The 27957-nt window shown below is 36.2% G+C and overlaps 1 protein-coding gene across 1 annotated transcript in view; it reads right to left on the bottom strand.

Annotated features, from left to right (window-relative positions):
- Positions 1–503: 503 nt before the first annotated feature.
- LOC128647314 (uncharacterized) overlaps positions 504–27957 on the bottom strand; it is a 195163-nt gene continuing 167709 nt past the window's right edge. The window contains exons 2-4 of the mRNA XM_053700098.1: positions 22405–22699; positions 14529–15162; positions 504–516 (exon numbers count right to left, since the gene is read on the bottom strand). Coding sequence (XP_053556073.1) covers positions 504–516; positions 14529–15162; positions 22405–22564 — 807 coding nt within the window. The 5' untranslated portion in view covers positions 22565–22699. The remainder of the gene's footprint in view (positions 517–14528; positions 15163–22404; positions 22700–27957) is intronic.

Below are 27957 nucleotides of genomic sequence, written 5' to 3'. Positions count from 1 at the left end.
CAATCACTCTAATTGCTTGAATCAGCCTTAGGTTTGTTCACAATAGATTCAGTCTCAGCTACACCGGTAACTATGTTCAGCATTGGTTGCTAATGACTCCAATAACATGTGTGGCAATAACGATCATTATACATGAGTCTTCTATTGTGAAAGTGTAGCAAGGAGAAAGCCAATTTGATATAAGCAATAAACAGCAGTTGGATTTCAGAGAAGTTTTACCTGCATGTGATGAGAGGGGCTGCCTGTAGCAGGAGTGAAAGGCTTACAGTGAATGCGTGACTCACTTCCGGGTTGTTGATCCAGCGTCGAATAGCTGCAGCGGTACCTGCGTTCAGTGTCTGAGACTGACAGGAGCTGCATAGGGAGATCCATTGCGGAGTTTAACCAGAGAGGTAAAATTAAGGTAGACAGCTGCTGGGCAATAGCGCTTAAGGTTGGATGGTAGGTTCCACTTGGTGTCAACAGGAAAAAAGTAAATAAACTTCAATAACTACTACAGATAGTTATGTATGAGACCTGAAAGAGAGCAATAAGAACAGCCTCAAAGCAATATAGCTTCACAATAATCAGGCAAGGAATGAATGTAGGAGGCTCCCTTTTAAAGGATCAGAGAGCATGCAGGGAGATACCTTAAAGGTATATCACAGCTAGTGACAGACATCGTTTCAGAAATAGGGGGTGGGAGAGGTGTGAAGAAATAATTAACACACTTGTATTAATTATTTGTTTCTCACTTTCTCTGCCATTAGGGAGATGACTTCATCTAAAGACTGAAAGTGAAGAATTCAAGACTGAAAGTGAAGACTCAAGACTGAAAGTTAACAATCCCAGACTGAAAGTGAACAATCCAAGATTGAAAGTGAAGAATACCAATGTGATCATGTTTGGCATTGTCTGTCAAATGTGCTGACCTTGAAAACCATACAAAGACACGTTCACATGGTAAATGGCAACAATTTGATGGACTAAGGCTGTGGATGCATCCTATTGGAGACACTTAGATGTTTTTTTTTTTAAATTTAGATGGTATTTCACAATCTCATTTGAAAATGATGAATAAGACACCTAATGAAGATAAACTGTTATTTTCAAGATAATTGACTTTCAAGGACCATGCATACAGGTTGGTTTGCACAATGCATGCTAGTTACGAATCACAGGAGGAAGAATGTTAAGAATTAGGAATAGTTACATGTCCTAGATTAGAATATTTTAATTTTACATACATTACCCCTACTTTGTGCTACAGAGGAATCACATTCTGACCAATCAGACAAAGGAATACATTTTAGAGTTGATATAGAGGTATATTAGAAGGGACATGAAATATTACATTTATGTTCAGCATACTATATAAATTGTTTTTGAAAATGTTATATGCATTTTTTTATATTTTAAAATGCTGATATTTAAATGTAATATTGATGAGACAATATAATGGTATTTAAAATTATTGATAGGTATAGATGTAATGTATGTTTGTTTGTTTTTTTAATATCTATTGGGGGAAAAAAACATGTTAGAGCATAGACACAAGATGAAATTTAATTTGTTTTACTGAATATTTTAAGACGTGTTCATGAAATAACTAATGTTTATATTTTTTTTTCTTTTTCAGAGTTTTATCTGTTATGAATTACCCTATTTTTGTTATTTATTTATTTTAATTTATTTTATTGTCAATACATAATTTTTTAATACTATTTTTTTTTTTTAATAATCTTTTTTAAAAAAATTCTAATAAATATATCCATCTAATCTGACAAGTAAAAAAAAATACTCCCATGACTGTTAGTTGTCTATTTGACAAGCACATGCCTGATCTAAATTTTTTCATCATGTATTGAATTAATAATATAAAAACAGCTTATTCAGATAATGTTAAAGTCAAGTATCTTTTAAAAATTAATTTGGAGTTAAATCCATACATGTTTTTATTGTGTAATTTATAGATGTTAAAATTAGAAAATATTTATGACGAGGATATGTAGTCTAAATTAGACAGAACAACTTTGTTCTTTTCACTTTTAAGAAAGGAAAGTGGTTAACTTACATTAAAGTGACAGTGTAGTTGATTTTTTGTTGTTGGGGATAATATCATGTATCTTCCTTAGGTATCCAAAAACATTAGTATAATATATATATTTATGTTTAAAATTGTTAGGAAATGTAAAATCATTTTATTTCATATTTAGACCAAGCTAGTTATTGTATGCCATATTGATGACTTTTCTGTTCTAGTGGAGTCATTTGAAGGCTCATTTAACTATAGCTAGCTCATAATATAATGTCAAAAAATTATTCATCTTACCTCTTTGATAGATATCACATATCTATATGTATTTTCGTTCCCCTTTAGTTTCTTTATACAATGTTAAAGGGACACTGAACCCAATTTTTTTTTCTTTCGTGATTTAGATAGAGCAGGCAATTTTAAGCAACTTTCAAATTTACTCCTATTATCATTTTTCTTCGTTCTCTTGTTATCTTTATTTGAAAAATAAGGCATATAAACTTTTTTGGGTTCAGAACTCTGGACAGCATTTTTTGATTGGTGGATGAATTTATCCAACAATCAGCAAGGACAACCTAGGTTGTTCACCAAAAATGGGCCGGAATATAAACTTAGATTCTTGCATTTCAAATAAAGATAGCAAGAGAATGAATACAATTTTAAAATAGGAGAAAATTAAAAAGTTGATTAAAATGTCATGCTCTATCTGAATCACAAAAGAAACAATTTGGGTTCAGTGTCCCTTTAACTCCACATATTTCTAATTGTTTGGTCCTTAAAGGGACATTCAAAAAAGATATTTAGTGAATTATAGACAATACAAATTTAATTGAAACAGCATTTAAATGTATTATTAGTATCTAATTAGATTAATTCTTTAAATATACTTGGTTTTAGAAATATCAATGCACATGGCTTAGATAATGATATAAGGCATCTATGTGCAAACAACAATCAGCATCAAAAGATCCTATCTAGCTATGCTTTTAAGCCAAGAATATAAATTTACAAAAGATAATGAGAGAATAAAACCAAATATAACGTGATTTGAATATTTTATTATCCCTCGAAATCATTAAAAACATATAGCTTAATGTCCCTTTAAGGTGAAGATAGCTAAATACAGCGATTAGAACATATTTCATTCACAGTGGGGCAAACAATCCAGAAGTTTGAGAAAGGGAGGTGCATAGGTTTATGATCATCAAAGCATTATTTGGAAATATCTACTTAAAGGGACATGAAACCCTAATCTTTTCTTTTGTGATTTAAAAAGAGTATGCCATGTTTAAAAATCTTCAATTACTTTGATTATGTCATTATCTTAATTCTCTTGACATACTTTTCTTGAAAAGCATAGCTAGATAGGCTCAGTAGTTGCTGATTGGTTGCTGCACATAGATGCCTTGTGTGATTGGCTCCCCCATGTGCATTGCTATTTATTCAATAAAGGATATCTAAAGAATGATGCGAAATAGATAATAGAAGTCAATTTGGATCTTTTTTAAAATTGTCTTCTCTACTTGAATTATGAAAGAAAATATTTGTGTTTAGTGTCCCTTTAATTGTGGCTGGCCAACAATACATATTTACAATGTTTACACAGATTTATTTAGAGCAAGATTGCATGTCAGCTCCTGAAAGGGACGGAAAATTAACAAGCTTTTAGTTCTGGAATATGAAAAAAATATATAATTTTAAACATTAACATTTAATTCTATCATCTATTTGAAATCATTATTTTGTGGTTATTTGCTTTCAAAACATATCTAGATATGCTCAGTAGATGAAGATTGGTGGATGCACAGAGATGCCTTGTGTGATTTGCTCAACCATGTGCATTGCAATTTCTTCTGTTAAGACTATCTAAATAAAAAGATAAATTGAGTTACATTTCAAAGTCTAAAAATGTATTCTTTCTCCGGATCAATTTTTTAAATTATTTTGGTGTAATGTCTATTTACAAATAAAGATGCCATTGCAAAATAACATATGTGAGCAGTTCAGACAAATACAAACTCGATGTTTATTTACTAATAAGAAACAAACGTGTATTTTAACATTTATAAACAGATTATCCAAGTTACGGACATTATAACCAGAAATTACGCATTTCAGAAATGTCACGTGGGAAACGTATCTTGCAACACGAGAATCGCATATTTACACATTCTAGTCTAATGTCACGCAATAGCACACATTCAATGTGCATTATAAATACATTTAATAGAGCAATGTCAATACTTCACAATAAGTCACGAAATTGATTTAATGAACAATAAATACATACAAAAATTTGTATTACTAAAACGTATTTGTATTAAACAAACAGAACGATATTAAATGTAGAAATATCTACAACATTTAATAATGTGACATTATTATATATTTTTGAAAATTCAAACATCAATATTTAATGGATCACGTATATTAAATCTGCGTCACACATATCCGCATAACAGCCCCATGAGTTACAAATAAGTCTACATGAAAAATGTAGTAACAGCACCCCCAGGAGGTATGTGTATGGAAGTTACTAAGATATGAAACATTAAGGAACGGCCAATCAGAGTTCATCACACAAACACAACTTGAGTCAGGATGGTCTCACAGACATTCTAACAATATTTCAAAATTTTATCCAATCAGATGTCCAGATACCATGTCCCATGGTGCATCTCATGTTTACTTCACCATATAAAAGTCCATTACACGTTGCCATCTTTGTCAGTTCTCTAATGCCTGCAGGCAATATATATATTTACATATTATATTATTATATTAGTATCAAACCGAGCAGGCATGACACCTCCCAGGTTCACCAAGCAGGAGAGTGCTGCACTGGTCAACGCCATCCAGGACTTTTATCCGCAGCTGTTTGGGAACAAGAGGGGGTCGACAGATGTGAAGGTTAAGAAGGCCCTCTGGGCGGCTATCACCAATGAGGTTCAATTGGTGTTGGGGGTCCAGAGGAGCCAGGATCAGATCATGCAGAGGTTCGGAGATATGAGGTTGTGACTGCACAAAAAAGTCGACCTCATAAGGGACTGGGTACAAGCCCGTAAGAGAGATGGCAAGAAAACTAAGCCCAAACGGAAACTATACCTACTCCCTTATGAGGCGACTTTATGCGAGCTCCTCAATCTCCGGGTCCCCAGCAGATTTCAATCCTCTCCATCCTCGGCCGCCTCTTCTTCCTTCCCAGCTGCTGGATCACAAAGTCCGGACCCGGGGGCCAGTGCAGCTGCATCTCCGTCCGGTGGCCTGGGAGGAGCGGACAGAGAATCTGAATCAGATAACTATCCAACTTCATCTAATATATTAATATTTGATTAGACTGTGTATATAGTCATATATTCAACCTATTATAGATCTCACAACATACGTTACATATGATGTTTAGATATCTGAATTTAGATTAGTCACACATGAAATAGGAGTGATGCTTCTTGCACTCTCCAGAATATGCGTCACAGAGTGAAAAGGGAATTGCGCATCCGTGAAATCACTATCATCCGCCATTTCATACATTGACTATCGAATCATAACCCAGTTAGAAATATTCGTTGTTATTGTTCAATATTACCAAATATATGATTTCCATCTCGTAATACACCCAATTGCAAATATATTTGAAGTCTTTATGAAATGATACTCATCACACTACTATATCCAAATTAATTCCGATTCACGGATGCGTAATTCCGCTTGGAATCATTGCGCAATGATCATGAAAAATAGAATTGCGCACACACGTGAACATGTGTTTGCTGTAACTGGCATCGCTTTACACATGTTGGTCAAATGTATATGTTAATTAGTATATATGTGAAGAATACAGTATGCTTATTTTCAATCTTCTACATTCTAAAAACTATACTAGCAAGATCAAAATAAACAATGAACTATGTCCATCAATTGATGAGAATGCAATAACCCAACAAATGAATTAAAGCTACAGTCAACAACATAACAGATTGAAAATAAGAGTATAGGATATATTTTTGATGACATTAATTGAGGAAACAATGAACTCATGTGAATAAAAATTGATTATTAGTTTGTCAATGTAAATTTTTACAACAAATGTTTTTCCCCATGGCCTGATTTGTAGTAATGATATCCAATCCTCATTGAATATTTTACAGATCTGGATGTTGGTGCTGGAACCTCAAGCCAGGGCTTGCCACAGTATGGTATGTCTCATTTTAATTTACATTTGTCTTAGAATCATGGACATAACATTACATAATACATCCACATTGATCGATATTTATATGGATACTCTAATTCAATTTTTTTGTTAGTTTAGTTTGTAATACAAATCTAAAATTTGGACTATTTGAAGATATCCCTTCTATTCTTGATATCTTCATTTTACTGTAAGATTATTTTCATGGCCAATTGATATTCTGCCCCTGTGTAGTGCTTGATATTTTTGGGATACATTTTGACAACAATCACACATTTTTGCATATGTTTAGTTTTTTTTTTTGTTTGAATAATTTTTATTGAGGTTGAAATCACCAAAAACAAATACTGTTACAAATATCACAAGAAAAGACAAAAGGATACAGGGTCATAAGAATCTCAGCAATAAATCAAACCTGTTACATCACATGGCAAAGAAAAAAGAGCAGACCTCACATTTTTTTTTTTTTGTAACCTAAATACAACATAGAATAGAAAAGCACTGGTGTATGTATAATAATAGACAAAAGTACAATCTATGCTAGAAATCAAACACTGTAGTAAGGGAGAGGGAGGGACAATGAAATGGGGGGAATACACTTCAACATATATATAGCTAAAGGGTAGGGTAGATTCAATCTGACCAAAAAATGTTTCAAATTGTATGAACTAGTAAACCGAATTACATAGCAAACTGCACAGTATCTGCAAACACTGTTAAAACATATGCAATAATAAAGTATATCTAGTTGCGTCAAATTGAATAGTACATATATCTTATTGCTAAGTATATATGGCTACATTTAAGCAAATATTTGTAAAGCAACAGCAAGATATAGTAAATGGTCAAAAGACATGAACTATTATATCAAACATTTTACATATCAATACGCACAGTAACTTGAACAAACATTGTTAAATCATACGCCATAGTGAAGCATACCCTAGCAACCTTGAAATAAAGTGTAAATAGGGGAGAAAGGTGCGTTTCACAGGAGGGAGGGGTTAGGGGTAACATTGTGGTATGTTACAAGGAAAACCACTTAAGGGAACCCCTAACACCGTTACACGGCGTCAGGACACCCCAAAAAGGAATGGAATAAGGAAATGGGGAAGGGGGAGGGGGTAGGGAGAGGGAGGAGGAGAGGAAGGGAGAAAGGGGGAGGGAAGGGGATAGGAAATAGGAAGGGGGGTGGAGAGCAATGATATGACATAAGAATTCACCTGGGGAGCTAATAATTGTATATACAAAAGACTAATAAGGATGATGGTACTAATAGCAGTTTAGAAAATGCTCCACACACAACAAATTTCCAATATAGATGAGGGGTTGTAAAAAAAAGCAGATTCAACTTCACATGTACTCCATTATAGTGGTGCACCCGTGTCCACAGAAAAGAGATATAACATAACCTGCAAGAGTATTGCGCCATCAGGTGTATATTAATTTAAGAAAAGGTCAATCCTGCTAGCCGGATGTGGGCCCTACACCCAACAGCAGGAGTACCATATGAGGACACCAGTGTCCATAATCAAAGGGAGAATGATATAGTAAGCACTGTTAATGTTAATACCCAACTAAAAGTGTGAATTAATACGGAGCACCTCATGTATAATCGCTTGGAGTACACAAACAAAACCTCTTTATCACTAATTGAATGTATAAGGTAAATAGGCTTATTAAAGTGGTATTTTTTTGTTTTATTTTGTTTTCCCCCTAATCAAGGGCAAATACCATTTGAAATAATGCTTCTAGAATTATAAGGGGAAATGGATGGGCTGGCACGGAGGGAGGCACAGAATAAAATAAGTTACCAATCGTTCACAAGAGCATCAACCTAATTATAGCCTATAAGAATGCAAAAACTTGCGGGAAGCCTGGAGCCAGCAGCTCCACGTATACTAGACTAAAGGTCTTGGAGAGGATAGAAACGGCAACATTTAGTGGATTATATATAAAAAAGAAAACACTTTAAAGTTATGATGAACAAGTATTAATCAAACCATGCCTCCCCCCAATGTTAGAATATGATATATGACTCTTCTGTCCAGAAATATTAATTTAAAGCCATAATCTGCTGTGTGACCCATAATAATGTGAGCAGCTCAAGTAATATAAGTCTGGAGGGCCTAACAACTAGCAGATAAAGAAACGTCTAAACCAAGAAAACATCAAGTACTTCTGTTACGTGGAACAATATATACACAGACTATAATGAGTAAGCACACAAGCTACAGATTGAAACTGAGGACAAGCCCAGAGGCAGAAACATTTTGGAGCTAGTTAAGCCTTGTTCTAAAAAATTAATAATAATTTGTGACGGGCTATGTATTCTGCGGGTGGTCATATTAATATTGAGCCCCTGGTGTGCGGGAAAAAGCAAACATACATAAAGTCATCCAAACTATTACCTTAAATCAGACATAAATATACATTTACAGGACTGGGGTGTCCATCATTGCTAACATCGTAAAAAGAACCTGTATATGAATAGTTACTGAAAATATATTTCAAACTATACAGCGCAATAAACAAGGACAGAAAAAAAGACTTAGGATTGTCAAACCCATGTCCCTGAAACTTAGCCGCAACAGAATCCCATAGATGGACCAGTACAGCAATATGTCCGAGTTCTGCCATGACTATCCCATTTCATAATAGTTTATATGTAATGTGAGGCTGACTGACAACTTATGTTTTGATTTTAAAAATATACCTTACATACGTTTTTTGTTTCTAGTCATTTAAGGGACATGAAAACTAACTTTTAAATTTACTGATTTAGACACGTGATTTGCAGGAATTTTATAAACATTTGATTAGCTAAATTGCTTCAGTCTATTATTATCGTTATTCTAAAATCATATCTAGGTCGGTTTAGGTTAAGCAATGCATTACTGGGATTAACCGGCTGTTTTTTTGATGCAGAAATTTGCCTATTTTCATAGGTTCAACTCATGTGTTCAGATAACAGTAGTACATAGTTGTTCCTTTAAAAATAAAATATAACACAATGAAGCCAAAAAATCCAAAATAAGTCTATTATCATTTTTTTTAAAATCACAGGCTTGATTTTAATACAAAAATTATCCAATTACACATTTTGAGCTTCATGTACCTTTAAGAGAGGATAATTAAAGAATCTTGATGATATCCTTAAATAACATTTTATATTGTAATTGCATGCTCCATCCCATTCATTGCATCAACATATGGACTCGACAATTCATTAACAGCGACATTGTCAAATCCAGATATTTTAATATTAAAGGGACACTGAGCACAAATTATAACTGTTGTCATTCAAATAGAGCATGCAATATTAATCAACTTTATAATTGACTCCTATAATCATATTTTCTTTATTCTCTTGGTATCTTTATTTTAAAAGCAAGAATGTAAGTTTAGCTGCAGGTCCATTTGTGGGGACCAGCCTGGGTTGTTCTTGCTGATTGGTGGATACCTTCAACGACCAATATTTATTGTTAAAAATAATTGCTTAGCTGCCTTTAATAATAAAAAATTAAAATAAAAAAAATAAAATAAAATATAATAGGAGTCAATGTAAAATTACAAAAAAAACATTTTTCAAAGTGAAATCAATGATTTCTAAAATTGATGTCAGTGTCCCTTTAATAAGCAATAGATTCATTCATCCTTACATTCTTTGGATGAAACAATAATGATATATCAATCACATATTCACTCTTGGACTTACTTTATAGAAATAAGCATACTCTAACAGCACCATGATTACATATTTTGAAGAATAACTTCTGTTTGGTATTGTGATCAATATGTGTTGTGTCCTAAACAAGATTACTGTACATTGCACAAATGGCTCGATGTGCCACATGGCTTTGTTTAGATTTGTCAACAGTTGTTATTCCAAAATGTTGTTTGTGTGTATTTTTTGAAAAACATTGATCAATGGGTATATTTAGATATGCAATAGAATCATAGTAGATGAATTGTCTGTCTAATATAGTCAGAAATTAAACATATGTTAAAGACATCTTTTTCTTCAGAATCACCTTGATTCACTCATGCATTTATTCTTCAGATTAGTACTCTATTCTTCACATTTATTAGTATATTATTCTTAAAAATCGATACTGATGTGATTTAGTGATGTCCAAACTGTGTTCACTAATATATATCTATATCATTCATAGATATAGTTGTTGTGACAAGCCCAGAGGGATCCAGCACTGACGCTAAGCTGCCTTTGCAGTCTTCTGGTAAGTCCATTGACTCATTCATATGTCATTGAAGGGGTATTTGTAATCAATATTATGATCATGATTCTGATGAAGCATTACATTTCCTCTGATTATATATCAATTTTATTTTAATATTGAAAGATTAAGATCTCAAAGCTTCTTAGTCTACACCTTTGTTCTTCATAAGATGGATAGCATATGTTTGTTTTGATTTACAATTTTGACAACAATCATCAAGTGATACACTCATGAGAACTCTTAAATGTTCCATGTACTCTGCTTTTGTGATTTTAAAAATAATACAGACAATAAAATAAAAATCTTACTCATTGAGAATAACAAATCTAATGTCATTTGTATGCTCCATCAAAATGATGTAAATCCATCAAAATGATGTGTGTCTTTGAGCAACAGTAACATATGTTATAATATATGACACAACATGTTATGTTTTACAGCGATTAATGTAACATGTGGGACGGAGGAGGAAGAGGCTCCCTTGGAGTCTGATGGTATGTGAAATATATCTAACATGTATCCAACATGTTTTATTTTTGTAAACATTCTCTGGAAGAAAATCAAAGTCTACAGCTTTGGCACTTTAAAAAGTATTATTCCTTTTCTTTTAGAATACACTACTGCCCCCTTTCTATATCATGCAGCATGAACATATGCTTGGATTATTCTTTCATTTATGTATGATTTGTAATTCATGACATCATGATGTCACATGCATATTCCAGGCCAAACCACAATAATCATTTTCTTATTGTACAGACAGTCATTGCTATTCATCTGAGTGCCTATATGCATACCATATCCTTATGTCATCATTGTTTATAAATTCAAACCCACTTCTAAGTATATCTAAAACATAATCATGTTGAAATGCCTTGATTTGATTTCATGATGTATGAGATATTAATATATTTTTATTATATATTTCAGATGGAACCTCCACTTCTGGGCATAATTTTCCCACCCCGGCCCAGGCCCCTCCCCAGGCCCCTCCACAGGCCCCTGCCCAGGCCCCTCCACAGGCCCAAGCCCCTCCCCAAACAGAAGACCCTCCCGGCCCTTCCCATTTCTCCTGTCCTGTCACTCCCAAAAAATGCCCCTTAGCCCCTCCTGTACAGCTCCCCCACCTGCCCAGCCCCCAACTCACCAGGCCCCTGACTCCCCAGCTGTACGGGCTACCGAAGAGCGGCCACCCATCCCTCCCTAGCCCAATCCCATCCCTTCCGCCTGTCCCAACCTTCATTGTCCTGGGTGTCAGATTGTCCTTCCCAGGCACAGCTGTAAGTATCATTCTAAATCAACATTATAAGATATTTAAAGGGACACTGAAGGCAAGTTGTTTCTATTGTGATTCAAATAGAGCATGCAATGTTAAGCAACTTTATAATTTACTCCTCTTATCAAGTTTTCTTCGTTCACTTGCTATCTTTATTTAAAAAAAGAAAGGCATCTAATTTTTAAAACTATTCTGAACTCTGGACATAACTTTTTTATTGGTGGATGAATTTATCCACCAATCAGCAGGGACAACCAAGATTGATCACCAAAAATGGCCTGCCATATAAACTTACATTCTTGCATTTCAAATAAAGATAGCAAGAGAATTAATTAAATTTAATAATAGGAGTAAATTATAAAGTTGATTAAAATGTCATGCTCTATCTGAATCACAAAAGAAAATATTTTGGTTCAGTGTCCCTTTAATATGATATCACTCCATATACCAATCACCACTACTTGGATACAACAATTGCAAAAAAAAATGTAATACCTTATCTCTTCTATAACCCAGTGGGAGTGTAATTTCTTCTGCTTGCTATGTTTACACAGCTTGGCCTCAAGGCCAAAAGGTTTAAGGATAGGTGTGGATACCACAGTATAAATAAATTATTTAAATTGCCAATGTAAGGACAATGGAAATCCTTTTACAAAATTTTATACACTCAAGCTGGAAAAGAGGATCATTAAAAACCAATTAAATGGGAGAACATGTTTGAGTAAACTGTCCCTTTAATGGTTTATGTCTGAAGAACAAATTTAATGTGTAAATAATCAATCTCAAAAATTTAATTTAAAGAATGATTTGTCTTTATTATTACAATCTATCTTTGCTTAATATTTATTATGTTGTGTAATTATCATTAATATTTTTTAATTTATTTATTTTAGGTTGTGACTCAACATGGCTCATGCTAGAAGCTCTAGCACGTATAGAGCAGGCCGTGTTGAGGAACTCGCTGTTCCTGGGAAGGATGCACGACACCATGCATGCCCAGCTACAGGTTCAGCGTTCGACTCTACAACGTATGATGCGTGTAGAGTCAACGCTTGAATCTGGAGCTGGACATGCACAGGATGATGAAGGTGATGCCCAATAAGTGGAGGATCTGGAGATGCTCCAAGGGCACAGATAAGAATCTTCCATCCACATGTTGCTGTTTTTTTTTTGCTGTTGCCATTTGTCCATTTTTTGTTGATTGTTGTGCCTGTTGCATTCTTTTACCTTGTCAAATGGCTCCAATGGGGCTGTGCTGGCCTTTGTTGGCCCTTTTCAACTCCCTCCAAGGACTGTGATGCACTCTTTCACCTTGTCAAATGGCTCCAATGGGGCTGTGCTGGCCTTTGTTGGCCCTTGTCAACTCCCTCCAAGGACTGTGATGCACTCTTTTACCTTGTCAAATGGTTCCAAAGGGGCTGTTTTGGCCCTTGTCAACTCCCTCCAAGGACTGTGATGCACTCTTTTACCTTTTCAAATGGCTCCAATGGGGCTGTGCTGGCCTTTGTTGGCCCTTGTCAACTCCCTCCTGTTTGTGTAAAGGGTCTTTTCATATGCAAATGAAGGGGTATTGTCTTATTTCCCACTTGGAATGGGCTTTCCAGCTATCTTTTCAACATAGCTAAACAGATTTTCTAAGTAAGTATTTAAACCATTTTCTCATGGATTTTGATATCAGTATGTGGCCATCTGGCTGTTTATAGTAGTATCTATTACATGCAGTTGTCTGAAAATGATTGTATACTGTCTCTTTAATGTAAATGTTGAGTATTGTGTCATGTATGAGTTCCACGTTGTTTAATCTCCAAATATATTAGTGTGAGCATATATTTCTAAATTAACTCATAAAAGGACCTGAAACCATATTCCTTCTAAATTAAATGTCTTACTTAAAAAAATTCAAACACAATAATGTCTCTTTAAGAAAATAGACTTTAACACGTCATTAGAAATCCTATTCCAATATTTTCCTGTTTGAACAAGTACATGTAGATATACCAACAATCAAAGAATTAGCATATGTTAGCATATGTAATTTTTTAAAGGGACAGTCTTGAAAACCAATAATGAATTTAATGTTGAAAAAAGCATTTTTTTTTTAATAAAATGATCTCAAACGTTTCTCACCAATTTATCATAGTTCTCTTGTTATTCTTAGTCGATAGCTAAACCTAGGAGGTTCATCGGCTCATTTCTTAGAGCTTGAAGAGTGCATGTAATCTGAATGAATTTTGACCACTAGAGGGCATTTTGTTCTAAATTTCATATAGAAAACATTGAGCTCATACAGCATAGTGACCCTGCATTGATCAGTGATTGGCTAAAATGTTGGTCTGTCAAAATAACATAAATAAGTGGTAATTTTTCAGAGGCATAGATACAAGGGTAATCACATAAGTCACATGTATATTTCTCTAATTTCTTTTTTTCAAAACGTGTTTTCTTTGTAAACAACAATAATGTTCTGACTGTCCCTTTAAGCTGTGTTATTGGCATTCAAACCGTAATATGCCATCATGTATAATTGTAATGGTCATTTTGTTTGAGATTAGGGAAACAGTTTGGACATCACATCACAGAAACCAATCAATGAAATGAACAAGGATAGGTATGTGATGATGTGGTGTCCACACACTTGTAACCCACACTCTGCAAAAATTCTGCCTCCATGGACCCGGTCCCATAGAAGCAGATTATATGCAGAGTGTGGTCCACAAGTGTAAGAAGACCACATCATCACATACCTATCCATTACACATTGAATAAACAAAAATATATATATCTTCCTTCCCCTCTTCCCCAAACATCTCCCTTGAGAACTCGTTGAAGGGGTCAGTTGCCCCTACCCCCCAGAGCCTTAGTCTCATGGGAAGAGGGGAAGGAAGAGTACTGGGATGACCAGGCTGAGGAGGAGATTGAGGAGTACCAGGAGCAGATGTCCCAGGTTCAGATGGCCCAGTAGCAGATGGCCCAGGTTCAGATGGCCCAGCAGCAGATGGCCCAGCAGCAGATGACCCAGCATGCGCCTCCCGGAGGAACTTAAATAGATCTGTGAGAATCTGCACAAGCCGGTTTTGGCCTTGTATAATTTTTCTTTGTCCTTCTCGAATGGCACGAATATCTTCTGACATCTGGACTCGAGTTTGAATATTTTCCCTCCGGGAGGCACGCATCTGTTCTTGGAAATCCACCAATAACTGCACCTCGGCTATCTCCTCCTCCTCAGGTACTGCTGGTGCACGGCAGGCTGCTGGTGCATGGGGGTCTGCTGGTGCAAGAGGGTCTGCTGGTGCAGGGATCTCTTCGGCAGTGGGGGCGGCTTCTTCTGAGTATAGAGGGATGTCTTCGATGTCTCCCCGAGGTGGCAATTGATCCCCACCACTCTCATACCTGGGTGAAGGAGGAGCCTGTGGTTGCTGTGCTGGCTCCTCCCCAGACTCTGTATATGGCAAAAAGAAAGAAATGTATATATTAGCATAGTTCCAAATAAAGATATAAATGCTTTTGCTTACAATAGAATTACAAATGCAGCCTCATTAATCCACTTTGAAATCTAACAATCAATACGATTTCCGCATTTTCCAAACAGTGTTTTTGATATCTATCTATTTGGTCAATCTGAATGTTTTTGATTTTGTTTTCAGTCTGTTTAAATGCACACCTAACCTGTAGCCTAGATACTAATGTAATCGCAAAGTATTTGTGAATGCGTTTACGTAATAATGTGTAAAAAAGTTTAATAGCATTAATCATATTCTTAAAGGAACATTAAACCCACATTTTTTCTTTCAATGTTCAGATAGAGAATACTATTTTAAACAACATTCAAATGTACTTCTTTTATTTAATTTGCTTCATTCTTTAGATATCCTTTGTTGAAGAAATACCAATGCCCATGGGTTAGCCAATCACACGAGACATCTATGTGCAGCCACCAATCAGCAGTTTCTAAGCCTATCTAGATATGATTTTCAGCAAAGCATATCTATAGAAGGAAGCAAATTAGATAACAGAAGTAAATGATAAAGTTGTTTAAAATTGCATCCCATTAATAGATAAACTCCATCATAAAGAGAAAATTCATATAAATACGGAAGATATCTCTAATATATTCTCAGACTATTTTAGAAAGATCTACTCCTTGAAAAACTCAGACAAGGTCAAATCTGAAGAATTCTGGAGTAAAATCACTCATCCGACACTTAATAGTGAAAAGATGACAATAGTAAACTCTCCAATATCTGAGGAAGAAATCCTAAAAGTTATCCAAGATCTCCCATTAAGTAAAGCATCAGGGCCGGACGCACTGCCCAACGAATTTTACAAAATTCTCATGCCATTGATCGCTCCACCCCTGAGTAAGCTTTTTAATCACATCTATACAGAAGGGAATGCAGTCTCTCCTCAATTCTGTGCCTCCTATACAAGTTTGATCTTGAAGACCGGGAAGGATCCTAACAATAAAGAGTCCTATAGGCCCATAGCACTATTGAATGCTGACTTCAAAATTCTGACCGCCATTATAGCTAAAAGATTGCAGTTGGCACTCCCTGAAATAATCCATAAAGATCAAGCAGGGTTTCTGCAGAACCGGAACTCATCAGCAAAAGTCAGAGAAGTTTTAGTTACAATAAACTATTTTAAGCTCGCAGAGAAGGTGGGATTGGGGAGAGAGGGGGATCCCGCAGATTTAGCAATTGTCTCTATTGATGCTGAGAAAGCGTTTGATTCAATTCATCATGATCATCTGGTCACGTCTCTAGTTAAATTTGGTCTTAAGGGAAACTTTCTTAAATTTGTTGAGAACATATATAATAAGTCACATACAAAGATAATTGTTAATAATATTCTATCTCTCGAGATACCACTTGAAAGAGGGACGCGTCAGGGGTGTCCCCTCTCTCCTCTTCTCTTCGATATTTCAATTGAACCTCTGGCAATAATGATAAGGGATCAAATGGAAGGTATAAAAATAGGTAAAACAGAGCTCAAAATTGCGTTGTACGCTGATGATATTCTTCTATACATTTCCAATACACAAAACAATATACCTATAATTATGTCAATTATAGAACAATTTGGATCCTTCTCGGGCTACAGGATCAATGCGTCCAAGTCAGAGTTACTCTGGATCAGAAAGACCTCGGGCTCCCTTTTAGATATACCCTTCAGAGTCTCTGAATCTTTCAGATACTTAGGGATAATAATATCACCTGATATAGATCAATGTTATGATCTTAATATAATACCAGTGATGAACGAGATCAGGGATAGTATGAAAGTATGGCAGAACCTTCCACTTTCAATCTCAGGGCATATTGCTGCATTCAAAATCATACTTCTCCCGAAATTATTATATATTTTGCAGAATACCTCAGTAATGCTTAAACGGAAGGATGTTGGTAAAATCAACAGCATGATAAGAAACTTTATATGGCAGAACAAAAAGCCCAGAATATTGCTACTGAAACTATCGTTACCTAGAAAGTATGGGGGATTGGCACTGCCAGACATACAATTATATAACCTGGCTTTTCTTGCTCGAATAGTGGCCGACTGGATTTTAAATAAAGATTATACAATAAACAATGAACTTGAAAAAAGTGTAACCTCTCCCTTTCTTCCTTTAGCTTTAATACATTGTAATATCAAATTAATTTCCCAAGAAATCAAAAGACTCAAAACGTTAATGTATCCTTTACAAGCATGGTGGAAGATCTGTAAGATATTATCCATCAAAAGCAGCATTTCTGACTATATGCCAATTAAAGGAAACCCTAAATTTCAAGCGGGACTACAATCGGTTTCTTTTCAGAACTGGCACACCTTAGGCTTGTATAATATTTCTCAGATGATAGATAAGAATAGACTTTGCATTAAAACGTTTGAGAACTTGAAACGAGAATTTAACCTTTGTAACAAAGAATTCTTTGCATATTTACAAATAAGGCATTTTATCTCCAAGATGGTAAATGAATCAGGCTGGAATTGGTCCCTGGGAAAGTTGGAGAACTGGCTTGTGTTAGCAAGGAACGGATTTATGTCAATTTCCCCATGTTATCAATTCTTAATTTCTAACAAAGGGGAAAAAAAATGAGGAAACTTATCAACCGCATGGAATTTAATAATACCCCAAGATTATATAAATGTAAGTAAAATTCATGCTTCCATTTCAAAAGTCTTACAAATTACCTTATCAGCTACATGGAGAGAGACTCATATAAAGCTATTATATAGGACCTACTATACCCTGAAGAAGGGGTCTAGATATGGGAACATTAATTTCTGTAAATGTCCAAAATGTTCATTTTTATCAGCAGATCTCATTCATATGATCTGGGAATGTCCCAGAATCAAATGCTTTTGGCTTAAGATTGAATACTGGATCAATCAAGTATTAAAAATTTCCCCTTTAAAATTAAAAGTGGCTGATGTAATTTTTCTATGGGACGCGACTAAAAATCTGCAGATGTATAATAAAATAGTGAATATGATTATCTTAGCGGCAAGGTACTTGATTTTTAAGAAATGGAAAGGAAGTAGGAACCCTAGTATAAATGAGCTTAAAAACTGTCTAAAAAAACAGTGTATACTAGAGCAAAAAGATACCAATATGGAAAAGGAAACGGATATCGAAGGTTTCTTTAAAAAATGGTCAGTACTTATTAAAACGCTGTCACCGAATGAGATAGAATATATGATTTACCCTTTCAGAAATTCAGAGCTAGTTTTGCTGGGGGTTTGGTAATCCGCTATGCTCAAGCCTCAAACTGATGGGTCAAGATTCCTTCCCTCTCCCCCCTTTTTTTTTGTTTTTTTGTTGTTTGTATGTGATTTGTTTTTTTTGTTTTTTTTTTGTTACTGTACGGTTATTTTTTCTTAAAATTTTTCAGATTACTGTATAGTAAAAGGTCTAATTTGTTGTAATGTTGAGAGAATGGAATAAAAAAGGAAAGAAAAGACTCCAGCAGAGAACATAATTTATTTTAGAATCTATCAGCTATATTTAGAGTTTTGTCGGTAACGACCCGCGTAGCTAACGCTGGCTTTTTTCTGGCCGCACCTTTAAAATAACTCTGGTATTGAGAGTCCACAGAATGGCTGCGTTAGGCTCCAAAAAAGGAGCGTAGAGCATATTTAACGCCACTGCAACTCTCGATACCAGAGTTGCTTACGGACGCGGCCAGCCTCAAAACGTGCTCATGCACGATTCCCCCATAGAAAACAATGGGGCTGTTTGAGCTGAAAAAAAACCTAACACCTGCAAAAAAGCCGCGTTCAGCTCCTAACGCAGCCCCATTGTTGTCTATGGGGAAACACTTCCTACGTCTGCACCTAACACCCTAACATGTACCCCGAGTCTAAACACCCCTAACCTTACACTTATTAACCCCTAATCTTCCGCCCCCGCTATCGCTGACCCCTGCATATTATTATTAACCCCTAATCTGCCGCTCCGTAAACCGCCGCTACTTACATTATCCCTATGTACCCCTAATCTGCTGCCCCTAACACCGCCGACCCCTATATTATATTTGTTAACCCCTAATCTGCCCCCCACAACGTTGCCTCCACCTGCCTACACTTATTAACCCCTAATCTGCCGAGCGGACCGCACCGCTATTATAATAAAGTTATTAACCCCTAATCCGCCTCACTAACCCTATAATAAATAGTATTAACCCCTAATCTGCCCTCCCTAACATCGCCGACACCTAACTTCAAACATTAACCCCTAATCTGCCGACTGGAGCTCACCGCTATTCTAATAAATGTATTAACCCCTAAAGCTAAGTCTAACACTAACACCCCCCTAAATTAAATATAATTTAAATCTAACGAAATTAATTAACTCTTATTAAATAAATTATTCCTATTTAAAGCTAAATACTTACCTGTAAAATAAATCCTAATATAGCTACAATATAAATTATAATTATATTATAGCTATTTTAGGATTTATATTTATTTTACAGGTAACTTTGTATTTATTTTAACCAGGTACAATAGCTATTAAATAGTTAAGAACTATTTAATAGCTAAAATAGTTAAAATAATTACAAATTTACCTGTAAAATAAATCCTAACCTAAGTTACAATTAAACCTAACACTACACTATCAATAAATTAATTAAATAAAATACCTACAATTACCTACAATTAAACCTAACACTACACTATTAATACATTAATTAAATACAATATCTACAAATAAATACAATGAAATAAACTAACTAAAGTACAAAAAATAAAAAAGAACTAAGTTACAAAAAATAAAAAAATATTTACAAACATCAGAAAAATATTACAACCATTTTAAACTAATTACACCTACTCTAAGCCCCCTAATAAAATAACAAAGCCCGCCAAAATAAAAAATGCCCTACCCTATTCTAAATTACAAAAGTTCAAAGCTCTTTTACCTTACCAGCCCTGAACAGGGCCCTTTGCGGGGCATGCCCCAAGAAATTCAGCTCTTTTTCCTGTAAAAAAAACACATAAAATACCCCCCCCAACATTACAACCCACCACCCACATACCCCTAATCTAACCCAAACCCCCCTTAAATAAACCTAACACTAAGCCCCTGAAGATCTTCCTACCTTATCTTCACCATACCAGGTTCACCGATCGATCCAGAAGAGCTCCTCCGATGTCCTGATCCAAGCCCAAGCAGGGGGCTGAAGATGTCCATGATCCGGCTGAAGTCATCATCCAAGCGGGAGCTGAAGAGGTCCATGATCCGGCTGAAGTCATCATCCAAGCGGGAGCTGAAGAGGTCCATGATCCGGCTGAAGTCTTCTATCAACGGCATCTTCAATCTTCTGTCTTCCGGATCCATCTTGCAGACCTCCGACGCGGAACATCCTGCTGGCCCGACGGACTACCGACGAATGAAGGCTCCTTTAAGGGACGTCATCCAAGATGGCGTCACTCGAATTCCGATTGGCTGATAGGATTCTATCAGCCAATCGGAATTAAGGTAGGAAAATTCTGATTGGCTGATGGAATCAGCCAATCAGAATCAAGTTCAATCCGATTGGCTGATCCGATCAGCCAATCAGATTGAGCTCGCATTCTATTGGCTGTTCCGTTTTTGTACTTTAGTTAGTTTATTTCATTGTATTTATTTGTAGATATTGTATTTAATTAATGTATCGATAGTGTAGTGTTAGGTTTAATTGTAGGTAATTGTAGGTATTTTATTTAATTAATTTATTGATAGTGTAGTGTTAGGTTTAATTGTAACTTAGGTTAGGATTTATTTTACAGGTAATTTTGTAATTATTTTAACTATTTTAGCTATTAAATAGTTCTTAACTATTTAATAGCTATTGTACCTGGTTAAAATAAATACAAAGTTACCTGTAAAATAAATATAAATCCTAAAATAGCTATAATATAATTATAATTTATATTGTAGCTATATTAGGATTTATTTTACAGGTAAGTATTTAGCTTTAAATAGGAATAATTTATTTAATAAGAGTTAATTAATTTCGTTAGATTTAAATTATATTTAATTTAGGGGGGTGTTAGGGTTAGACTTAGCTTTAGGGGTTAATACATTTATTAGAATAGCGGTGAGCTCCAGTCGGCAGATTAGGGGTTAATGTTTGAAGTTAGGTGTCGGCGATGTTAGGGAGGGCAGATTAGGGGTTAATACTATTTATTATAGGGTTAGTGAGGCGGATTAGGGGTTAATAACTTTATTATAGTAGCGGTGCAGTCCGCTAGGCAGATTAGGGGTTAATAAGTGTAGGCAGGTGGAGGCGACGTTGAGGGGGTCAGATTAGGGGTTAATAAATATAATATAGGGGTCGTCGGTGTTAGGGGCAGCAGATTAGGGGTACATAAGTATAACGTAGGTGACGGTCGGCAGATTAGGGGTTAATTATTGTAGGTAGCTGGCGGCGACGTTGTGGGGGGCAGGTTAGGGGTTAATAAATATAATATAGGGGTCGGCGGTGTTAGGGGCAGCAGATTAGGGGTACATAAGTATAACGTAGGTGGCGGTCGGCAGATTAGGGGTTAAAAAAATTGAATCGAGTGGCGGTGATGTGGGGGGACCTCGGTTTAGGGGTACATAGGTAGTTTATGGGTGTTAGTGTACTTTAGAGCACAGTAGTTAAGAGCTTTATAAACCGGCGTTAGCCCAGAAAGCTCTTAACTACTGACTTTTTTCTGCGGCTGGAGTTTTGTCGTTAGATTTCTAACGCTCACTTCAGACACGACTCTAAATACCGGAGTTAGAAAGATCCCATTGAAAAGATAGGATACGCAATTTACGTAAGGGGATCTGCGGTATGGAAAAGTCGCGGCTGAAAAGTGAGCGTTAGACCCTTTCCTGACTGACTCCAAATACCGGCGGTAGCCTAAAACCAGCGTTAGGAAACTCCAAATCTAGGCCTAAGTTTTGGTATAATTCTGTGAAATACTGACAACTTTTTTTTATTTTTCTTGTATTGTCTACATTAATTGTAATATGTAACATCAGGCCCTGCGTGGCGCAAAATTTGTAATTTGATTTCTTTTTTTCTCAATATAATGCTGGATTTAAATAAAAGTTTTAAAAAAAATTGCATGCTGTTTCTTAATCTTGAAAGAAAAATTTGGGGTTTCATGTCCCTTTAAATACATTCTTTATTTTTGATGTTGAGAGATTATTAAATGAGCTTACCGTCAGATGAGAGTGGCAGGTTCCCGGTATCGACTCCTCCGATACCGATTATGGCCACCTCGGAGATGCTGGGACGCAACATATCCTCCCATCGGGTATACTTCACGGTCAGTGGAGGCCCGCCACCGGTTGCTGTTGCATGTTGGTACTCCCGAGACATTTTTTTTTCAGCTCCATTTTGCAGTCCTGGTAGCGATGTTTAATGGATTCGACATCCCTGTTGTGGACCCCTACTGCATTAACTGCATCCCTGATCTCCAGCCAGAGATTCCTCTTCTCCTCTCAGGGTGGCCTTCTGAGCTTGCAAAAAAAGTGCTCAAAGTGTGAAAGGAATATAAATAAAAGAGGGTAAGGAGTATTTAACAAACAAAAACGTATAAGAAGACTAAAATGAGGATACGTAAACTAAATGTAAAGATGGGATGGGTATGAGCTTAAAAGGAATGGTGTATGGGATTAGAGGGAATGGGGTATGGGATAACAGGGAATGGGGTATGGGATGAAAGGGAATGGGAATGGGATTACAGGGAACGGGGTATGGAGTGTAGTATGAGAGGGTATGGGGTATGGAGTGTATGTAGTGTTATTGATAAGTGTATGTATGTACTGAATGTGTTTGCGTGTAAATGTCTTACGTATACAGAAAAAGCACTCGCACACTCAACCAAACCAACTCTCGCTCACTACCGCTCTCTTCCTATCTCACACTACAACTAACTAACTCACACAACTAACTAACTCACATTACTAACTAACTCACACTACCACTAACTCACACTACCACTAACTCACACTACCACTAACTAGCTCGCACACTAACAATAACTCTCCCAATAACACTAACACACACTAACTCTCACAATAACTCACTAAATCTCTAATCTCCAAAAACCCACCAGCAACACAGTCAAAGAAGCTATGCTTGTGGCGTGCTTATATACCCTGTGTAAATGATTAATGATGTACCGGTTTGCCTTGTAAATTGTGTTCAGGTGTGCTTTGTTAGTAATTAGTATGTGTGCAATGTGTATTAGTTGTGTGAATTTGCGCATGCTCATATTGAGTTAGTATTTGTGGAATGTGATCGTTTTCCATGACATTGTCCAATAGTAATATGTGTAAATGTAAATGTTGATTTGTGATGGTGTCGTATTTGTGAAGTGTTGTGAATTTTCGTTTGTACTAATATTCAGTAATGTTGAATGAAAGTGTTTTGCTTGTGTATGAGTGTGCATTTATCCTTTTGAACAACAGAGTACAGGTATGGCATTGATTTTAACCTTGAAATTGAAAACAAAAACATGATTGGACACCAAGTACAGTACAGGTCGTTCTCCTTCGGCCTTTTTAGAATAGTGTTCCGGGCCCCCAACAAAAACAACAGCAGGAAAGAGGACATATTGAACAATAGATGACAGGTAAGGCATAGATTTTACAAAGCCATAGATAATTTTTTTGCAACCGTGAAATAAAAAAAAACATTGATTGGACACCCAGCACACTTCTTTATCCTTAGGCCTTTTTATAAGAGGCTCCCGGAGCCTCAACTGAAACAACAGCATGAAAGAGGACATATGGCATCCTTGTGAACAATTGATTACAGGTAAGGCATTGATTTTAGAATCCCAGAGATCATTTATATGACCCGGGAAATAGAAAAAAACATTGATTGGACACCCAGTACACTTCTTTATCCTTAGGCCTTTTTATAAGAGGCTCCCGGAGCCTCAACAGAAAAAACATTATGAAAGAGGACATATGTCATCCTTTTGAATAATAGATTACAGGAAAGGCATTGATTTTAGAATCCCAGAGCTCATTTATATGACCCGGGAAATAGAAAAAAACATTGATTAGACACCCAGTACACTTATTTATTCTTAGGCCTTTTTAATAAGAGGGTCCCGGAGCCTCAACCGAAACAACAGCATGAAAGAGGACATATGTCATCCTTTTAAATAATAGATTACAGGAAAGTAATTGATTTTAGAATCCCAGAGATCATTTATATAACCCGGGAAATTGAAAAAAACATTGATTAGACACCCAGTACACTTATTTATCCTCAGGCCTTTTTAATAAGAGGGTCCCGGAGCCTCAACCGAAACAACAGCATGAAAGAGGACATATGTAATCCTTTTGAATAATAGATTACAGGAAAGGCATTGATTTTAGAATCCCAGAGATCATTTATATGACCCGGGAAATAGAAAAAAACATTGATTAGACACCCAGAACACTTATTTATCCTCAGGCCTTTTTAATAAGAGGATCCCGGAGCCTCAAGCGAAACAACAGCATGAAAGAGGACATATGTCATCCTTTTGAATAATAGATTACAGGAAAGGCATTGATTTTAGAATCCCAGAGATCATTTATATGACCCGGGAAATAGAAAAAATCATTGATTAGACACCCAGTACACTTATTTATTCTTAGGCCTTTTTAATAAGAGGGTCCCGGAGCCTCAACCGAAACAACAGCATGAAAGAGGACATATGTCATCCTTTTGAATAATAGATTACAGGAAAGGCATTGATTTTAGAAACCCACAGATCATTATTTGCAACTGTGAAATAGAAAAAAAATTTTTTTAGACACCCAGTACACTTATTTATCCTTAGGCCTTTTTAATAAGAGGGTCCCGGAGCCTCAACCGAAACAACAGCATGAAAGAGGACATATGTCATCCTTTTGAATAATAGATTACAGGAAAGGCATTGATTTTAGAATCCCAAAGCTCATTTATATGACCCGGGAAATAGAAAAAAACATTGATTAGACACCCAGTACACTTATTTATCCTTAGGCCTTTTTAATAAGAGGGTCCCGGAGCCTCAACCGAAACAACAGCATGAAAGAGGACATATGTCATCCTTTTGAATAATAGATTACAGGAAAGGCATTGATTTTAGAATCCCAAAGCTCATTTATATGACCCGGGAAATAGAAAAAAACATTGATTAGACACCCAGTACACTTATTTATTCTTAGGCCTTTTTAGTAAGAGGGTCCCGGAGCCTCAACCGAAACAGCAGCATGAAAGAGGACATATGTCATCCTTTTGAATAATAGATTACAGGAAAGGCATTGATTTTAGAATCCCAGAGATCATTTATATGACCCGGGAAATAGAAAAAAACATTGATTAGACACCCAGTACACTTATTTATCCATAGGCCTTTTTAGCAGAGGCTCCAGGACCCTCAACAAAAACAAGAGCAGGGAGGTGGGCATAGGAGTACAATGTAGTGTGACAATAATAATGTGAAGGGGAAGATTGCGGAGTTGTGGCATTTTAATTTTGTTATCGTGGGAAGTACTTGCAATGACCTTGCTCTGGTGAATCCATATTGCAAATGTGTTTTTTAAGGCACTGTTTGTCTATTTTTTGAATATCAGCATTTGGTAATTGAAGCTCAACTTAAGGCTGGTGAGAACCGACCTTTCTTCTGGCTGTTTGCAAATGTTGTGGCTCTGGACAAACATGTGAATAAGGGGCCATCAGCCATATTCTGCACGCAACCCCTTTGATGATTGACGATAAACATGTGTCACCTGCAATCAGAGCCCGTTACTTCTGTCTAAATCATCTTCCTGGTATGGACAGGCCACTGTTTCCCACAGCAAGTCCGAAGCTTGAACTACAAGATTGTCTTGAGTATGGTAGGAAACCAAAGTTTATTTAATTATGTACTATCACCACAAAAGCTGAACTTCTTGAACCAAGGAAAATGCAAGCAATTTCATGTGCTTATGGATGACAAGGACGTCCTGTCCTGTGGTGCACAGAGATGGAGAGGATTTTGGGCCTCCCTGTACACTACCCAGATGTCTCGAACATCACCAGAAACACAAGACAGCGACTCTTGGGAAGTTCCTGGAGTGTTCCGGTAGCCATCTCTTTGTGCCCCGAAAGGAATACTTTATCAGTGTTTTTGTATACATCCGACAACAGCTTCGTAGACTGTGGTGACGCACATGTTATTTACTGTTGTTCCAGCTGTGGCAATATCAATTGGCATTAAAAAGGTAAGATTGGGGGGGCGGAGCCTATAGCTGTTGCGGTAGGACGTGTGTTTGAGGAGCTCCAGGTCTTACAAGTTACTTTGGAGTTAGTTTTCAACCTTAATTTAATTTTCTTTTTGGGATTCATAGTCACACTTTCTGGGGCTATCCAAGAGGAGCCTGGTAAAAGCACTAGTCACCCCTTATATCAACGGGTACGGAGACCTGTTTTTTGCCTTTCCAATATGGCGCCGAACACCCCTGAATGAAAAAAAAAGGTAAGATTTGGACTAGTGACGCACATTTTATGCACGCTGTGGCAATTGAAATTTGCATTAAAAAGAATCTGCTAACAACCACTACCTACGACCACACCTGACTCCTGAAGTCATACTTCAGTTATTAACTCAAATTAAATTAAATTTTTTTATTTTTTTATTATGCTCAGCAGATTCAAAACATACCATTCTTCTAGTCATATCACACGACATGTCAAAATGCTGCATGGAAAATGGCAGTGTGCAAAGTCATAATCTTAGTGAACCTAAGTGAAGTGCATTACATTTTCTAAAATAAACAAAAATACAGAGAAAAAAAAAAAAAGGAAAGAGGACATATGGCATCCTTTTGAACAATAGATTACATTTAAGGCATTGATTTGAGAAACCCAGAGATAATTTGTTGCAACCGGGAAATCTAAAAAAAACTGGATTAGATACCCAGTACACTTATTTATCCTTAGGCCTTATTAGTAGAGGCTCCAGGACCCTCAACAAAACCAGCAGCAGGAAAGAGGACATATGGCATCCTTTAGAAAAATAGATTTCTGGAAAGGCATTGATTTTAGAAACACAGAGATCATTAGTTGCAACCGTGAAATCTAAAAAAACATAGATTATACACCCAGTACACTTCTTTATCCTTAGGCCTTTTTATAAGAGGCTCCCAGAGCCTCAACAGAAACAACAGCATGAAAGAGGACATATGGCATCCTTGTGACTAATAGATTACAGGAAAGGCATTGATTTTAGAAACCCTGGGATAATTTGTTGCAACCGTGAAATCTAAAAAAAGATTGATTAGACACCCAGTACACTTATTTATCCTTAGGTCTTTTTTTAGCAGAGGCTCCAGGACCCTCCACAAAACCAGCAGCAGGAAAGAGGACATATGTCATCCTTTTGAAAATTAGATTACAGGAAAGGCATTGATTTTAGAAACACAGAGATCATTAGTTGCAACCGTGAAATAGAAAAAAACATTGATTGGACACCCAGTACACTTCTTTATCCTTAGGCCTTTTTAGCAGAGGCTCCAGGACCCTCCACAAAACCAGCAGCATGAAAGAGGACATATGGCATCCTTTTGAAAATTAGATTACATGAAAGGCATTGATTTTAGAAACACAGAGATCATTAGTTGCAACCGTGAAATCTAAAAAAACATAGATTTTACACCCAGTATACTTCTTTATCCTTAGGCCTTTTTATAAGAGGCTCCCGGAGCCTCAACAGAAACAACAGCATGAAAGAGGACATAGGGCAT

The sequence above is a fragment of the Bombina bombina genome, chromosome 2 (genome assembly GCF_027579735.1).
Source record: "Bombina bombina isolate aBomBom1 chromosome 2, aBomBom1.pri, whole genome shotgun sequence".
Classification (NCBI taxonomy): Eukaryota; Metazoa; Chordata; class Amphibia; order Anura; family Bombinatoridae; genus Bombina; species Bombina bombina.
This window is presented reverse-complemented; position numbering and strand designations above follow the sequence as displayed.